At 39.1% G+C, this 5193-nt stretch overlaps 1 protein-coding gene across 1 annotated transcript; it reads left to right on the forward strand.

Moving 5' to 3' along the window:
• Positions 1–1498: 1498 nt before the first annotated feature.
• Positions 1499–2377, forward strand: LOC106316717. The gene has a single exon (XM_013754596.1). It carries the CDS (start codon positions 1625–1627, stop codon positions 2312–2314), a length of 690 nt encoding a protein of 229 aa, XP_013610050.1. The 5' UTR covers positions 1499–1624; the 3' UTR covers positions 2315–2377.
• The last annotated feature ends 2816 nt before the right edge of the window (positions 2378–5193 follow it).

A 5193-nucleotide genomic window follows, 5' to 3' on the forward strand; every position in this document is an offset into this window, starting at 1 on the left:
CCACCGACCTAGAGCGACTATATAAGGAGAGCAGGAGCAGAAGAAAAAGTATCCGAGAATTTAGACTTAGAGAACTCCTGCTAGCTTAGAGAACTTATGGCTTAGGTGGTTAGACTAGCACGGCAAGGCTTAGGACGTCTTGGCCGCCTCTTGTCCTGTTGTTCCGATAGTTAGTATATCTCTACTCCTCTCGGACAAAATCTTGTATTCATACTATTCAATAAAACGCCTCTGAGCGATTATCTATCTTTTTATCGTTCTAAAGTGAATACGCAGAGAAATCGGACCTTCAAGGAAAAATGGGTTCACTCGGTTTTCCTCCATTATTATTTATTATAATCGACGGTGTGAATTTCGGTTCCCACAAGTTTCTTTTCTTTTCAATTCTCACGGAAGATTTACATCAACTCCAACAATTTGGTGAATCCTTTCTTTCAAGGATCTGATTATTCAAAGATCTTCTGGATCTTTCTCATGATACACCTCATCTTATAAACCATCATTAAAGTGGTGTAAATTATCATGGCTTTATCTTTTTCTTATCCGATATAGTTTCAACTTATCGATGATTTCTCAAAGCTCATTTTCTCTGAGGTGCATCTTTGCACCCACTGCCCATGTTATATAACTATTTCCCGTAATATCATGGGCATTTATTTTGAGCTTTGTCAAATTTGATATGATAACCGAATTCATAGAATAATAATATATAAAGACGGAAATTGAAATGCATAATTTAAATGCAGAAACTAAAGATATAAATTTAAATTGCAGAAATTTAAAGAGCATAAATAAAATTGGAGGCTTAGCCTACCACATGATCTGAGGAGTCTTAGACTACCATATTGATCATTTTTCAAAGTCCGAGGAGACATGATCTACCATTTTGACTTTTACTTATTTCAAGGTCCGAGGAGACTTTGTCTACCATTTTTGACCTTTATTTTTATTTTTTATTCACGGAAGCAACGCCTACCATGTGTTTCTCTGATCGTGAAGGCATAGCCTACCATAACGATCAGTCGGGGAAGGCAAAGCCTATCATCCCGAAAAATAAATGGAGAAAGTCCAGCCTATCACTCCGAAATAATAATAAAATTTAAATAAATTAAGTATATTGAAATACATAAATTTTAACATTACCTCGGTTTGTTTAAGAACTTTCGGATTGATAAACATCAGTTGGTCAGAACGTCGTGCTGATAACGTGTCGTAAAATTAATAAAACAAGAGAGAGAGCTTGATGTGATTGTGACTTTCTTATTATTGTATTATTCTTTTGGTGTATAGAGAAGAAACGTAAAAGGAAATATAAGCCTTTTATTTCCCATGTTGTCTTACATTTTCTGATCTTACAAAAGAGAGAGGGGAAAAAAGTATTTATAGTAAGAAATTTTGGGACACATATCATGGAAGAATGACAATGACATTCCATTGATGGACAAATATATTCCACGTGTAAGAAGGATGGATAATCATTATCTCTTAACAGCTTAGATTATCGTGCGGACTTTTTCTCAACAAAAGAAATCTTGCGACACTGAAAATATTTATAAAAAGAACATTTCATTTATTGAGGAAAACCTTAACTAAGTTAATCTTTTCTTAGAGCTTCAAAATCAAAATGGCAATTCCTCAGTGTACCTCGTGTGGCCTCACTCTCCAACATTGTCAATGTCGCCGGCAAGCATCCACCACCGCATACACCGCATACCGCCGCGCATATTATCCGCCCCTTGAGATTACTCCAGTTTGTTACTGTGGTTGCTACTCATGTTGGAGTATTGTATTCGTCCTTGTCTTTCTCTCTTTGTCAGGAAAATTATTAGGCGAAGGTGGTTGCTACTTGGAGCTCTTTGCCCACTCTGTCTCCGTCTCAAATACAAACGTAACCGCAAACATCTCAACCGCTGACTGGAGAGTCGGTTTGGTTGCGATGAGTCCGGTCACCGGCTGCAAAATCTCTTTCCATACAATCAAGTCTCGTCTCCTTCGTGGAGAAGAGGTTGTGTCCGAGACATCTCCGTCGGTGGATGGTTTCGGTCAGGTTGTTACCTCCGACAAAACGGATGGACCAGTCATAAGTGTCGATTTCAAAAGGGTTGTAACGCCGGGAATTATTGGCGATGTGGTTAGGGGTTATCGAGTGGAGATTGTTGCCGGAGTGGACTCTGATGGTTTCTTGATGGTGTTGTGCGGCGATCTACCGGTGAAATTCACGGCGGATCCTGCGGGAAATGTAATTGGATCGTTACTAGGAAATATGAAACGGTGTGACTATGTATTCGAAGATAACTTGAATATTCATGTTTAGATCTTAAACTCTTAATCCTCCGCGATCATGAATCTTTGATCTCTATCTACAAGTTATTGACTTTATGTTATTCTATATTTTTATTTGTATTTGAGTAGAGATGTCAAACTGGTTGATCCGTCTCATCATGTCCCGTACCGCAGCGGGCTCATCTCCTTGCGGATCATGGCGGGTCAGGCCCGCGCGGGCTACGGTCTCCAAAAGGTCGTGATGCGTCCTAGATTAGGAAATGATCACTCAGCCGGACTAAGAGGATATGAACTCGCCAAAAGAGAGAACTGGTGGATTGAATGGTGACACAAGAGGGGCGGAGAGTCTCTTGATACTACCGAGCTTCGATTGTTGCTTGATATGACGCACAAGTCCAACAAAGGAAGAAATGGTGGATCGAAGGATCGCACAGCAGATGCGGAAGGCTGCTGATATTCCCGAAGCCAATTTGTTGCCGGATGTGGAGCACCGGTCCAACAAAGAAGCAATCTCGATCCGTTGCTTGATATGACGCACAAGTCCAACGAGAAAGAGGTGTTTACTTGGAGCTAACCACACCAAAAAACGAGAAGTGAGAATCCATCTCAAGGTTCCGAAAATAATAATCAACGCTTATTTTATTTCATTGATCAAATGACCTTTATATAATAGGCAAAGCATACAAAATGTTTGAATACAAAAGACTAGTCAAACATAGAAATTAGCAACTTATGAAAACAAGACTTGACCAAAGACTTTGATTTGACCAAAATCATAAATGTCTTGACTTGATTGAAATTGAAGGATTGTAGACGTAAGACTCTTTCGGCTGGTCTCGTGCTTCCACACGGTCGACGGTCTCTCAATTGCCGTCAGATTGATATATTATAAGACCATCACTTATAATTTCTTGTTGGGCCTTTCTTTCTTTGGGCGGATACATGTTTATAAACACATTTGCAATATACTTCAAGCCCATCTCGTTTAATCGTAAACCCATAAGCCAAACCTTCTTGATTTGATTCTGCTGCTGATTCGGGGCGCATCATTCTCTCCTTTAAAAAGATTTTCCCTCAAATTTGTCTTTCTTTAGCTTCAGATGGGATGATCTCTTGGCTTTCCGTAAAAATTTTTTTTATAAAGAAAAGAAGATGAAAGGTAGAAGATGGATGAAGAAGATGGAAAGATGAGAAAATGAATAGACAAGTACAGGTTGAGTGGCTCTGATACCACTTGAAGAACCCTAAGGAACGAACACTCAACCGGATTGATAAGGAATGGATATGAACCTGAATTTCCTCGGAAAATTCCGAGGGAATACCGAGAATTAAAGATTCCGAGGACATTCCGAAAAAACATTTCCTAGGACTGTTCGTCGGTATCTCCTCGGATATTTCCGATGGAACGGTCCTCGGAAACATTCCGAGAGAAAAGAGGTATCGGAATATTCCGACGAACCTCGGCCGTCGGAATATTCCGAGAAACCTTTGTCGTCGGAATATTCCGAGGAAGTGTGTCCGTCGGGATATTCCGAGGTGAATATTCCAAGGAAGTTGTCGCCGGAATATCCCGAGGGATACACTTCCTCGAAATATTCCCAAAAATATTTTTTTTTTTTAAATTAAAATTTTATTTTTTTTAATTGAAATTCAAAAATATAAAATTAAAATTAAAATACAAAACATATTAGATAATATTCAAAGTTGTACATACCAAAATAAAACATTCAGAGTTTTTGAAAAAAAAAAAGAAAGAAACTACGGGAACTGGTCGTTCGGATACATCCTCTTCATCATCTCCATCGTTTGCTCGTTCTGCTTCCTCGTTGCCTCCCATCCCGCCTCTTGATCCGCCATATTTTCCTCCAACGCAGCTACGCGGTCATCTTTGTCATTCAACTGGTCCATAAGCACTTCTGGATCAACATAGGGCTGTGGTGCAGAAGGAGGAACCGACCAAGCTTGACGACCCAAACCGACCAAACATCCTTTCTTCTTTGGAACCGACTGAAATAGAAAATAAACAAATTTAAATAATAGAAAAGATGATAAAATGAAAATAAAGAAATAAATGAATTGAACTTTTTTATAAAGAACATACCGATTCAACGATTTCGTTGATTCGAATCCGGAACAAGTTGGTCGAAGCCGTCGAAGTGGCGTCCAGGTCGGTTTGAAGCTGAGATAGACGGGTATCTTCGACTTCCTTCTGAGTTTCGATCAGGCTGAGCACATCCCTCACAACACCTTCATCAATCTCCCCGGTGTGCTTGTTGGTATGCGCCGTCTTCATTAGGACGAAATCATCAACCGGCTCGCCATCATTTTCATCCAGTTAAACAAACATTTGAAATTAGAAGAAATGCATAAAAAATAAAATAAAAATACTTAAATAATTAAAAAAAAAGAGATTGAACTTACCAAGCGATCCCCCAGAGTGGCAATAGTCTGGGCACCCAAATTGTGCTTGTACATGCCCTTCCCGCCACGATCGCTCTTGCGGTTGGCGGAGTTGGTCACGGAGGTAGCTTTCGTCTCGTCCTTATCCCAATGCACACACAACTCCTCCCAGACAGTGTTGTTGGTCGACTTCGGGACCTTTTAATAAAAAAAATATATAAAATAGTTTACTAAATCCAAAAATAGTTTAATAAATTCAAAAAAATTGTTTAATAAATTAAAAAAAACCTGGTTGATGAGCCACTTCTGCTTCCACTCGTAGATCTGCTTCACATAGTTTTCCATAACTTTATGGACGAAAGCGTCACGGATAAAGTTCGTGTGATCGGGATTCCAGGTGAACTCTTGCTGGAAAAAAAAACACAATTTGTAGAAATTTTATATTAAAGATTAAAAATATAAGTTAAAAAATTAGAATACTTACCGCAAACTGACGAAACCACATCTTCT

Source organism: Brassica oleracea, chromosome C9 (assembly GCF_000695525.1).
Source record: "Brassica oleracea var. oleracea cultivar TO1000 chromosome C9, BOL, whole genome shotgun sequence".
NCBI lineage: Eukaryota > Viridiplantae > Streptophyta > Magnoliopsida > Brassicales > Brassicaceae > Brassica > Brassica oleracea.

What these genes read in the sequence shown, in the direction of transcription:
- LOC106316717 (XM_013754596.1), top strand. Translation starts at nt 1,625, where the DNA reads ATGGCAATTCCTCAGTGTACCTCGTGTGGCCTCACTCTCCAACATTGT.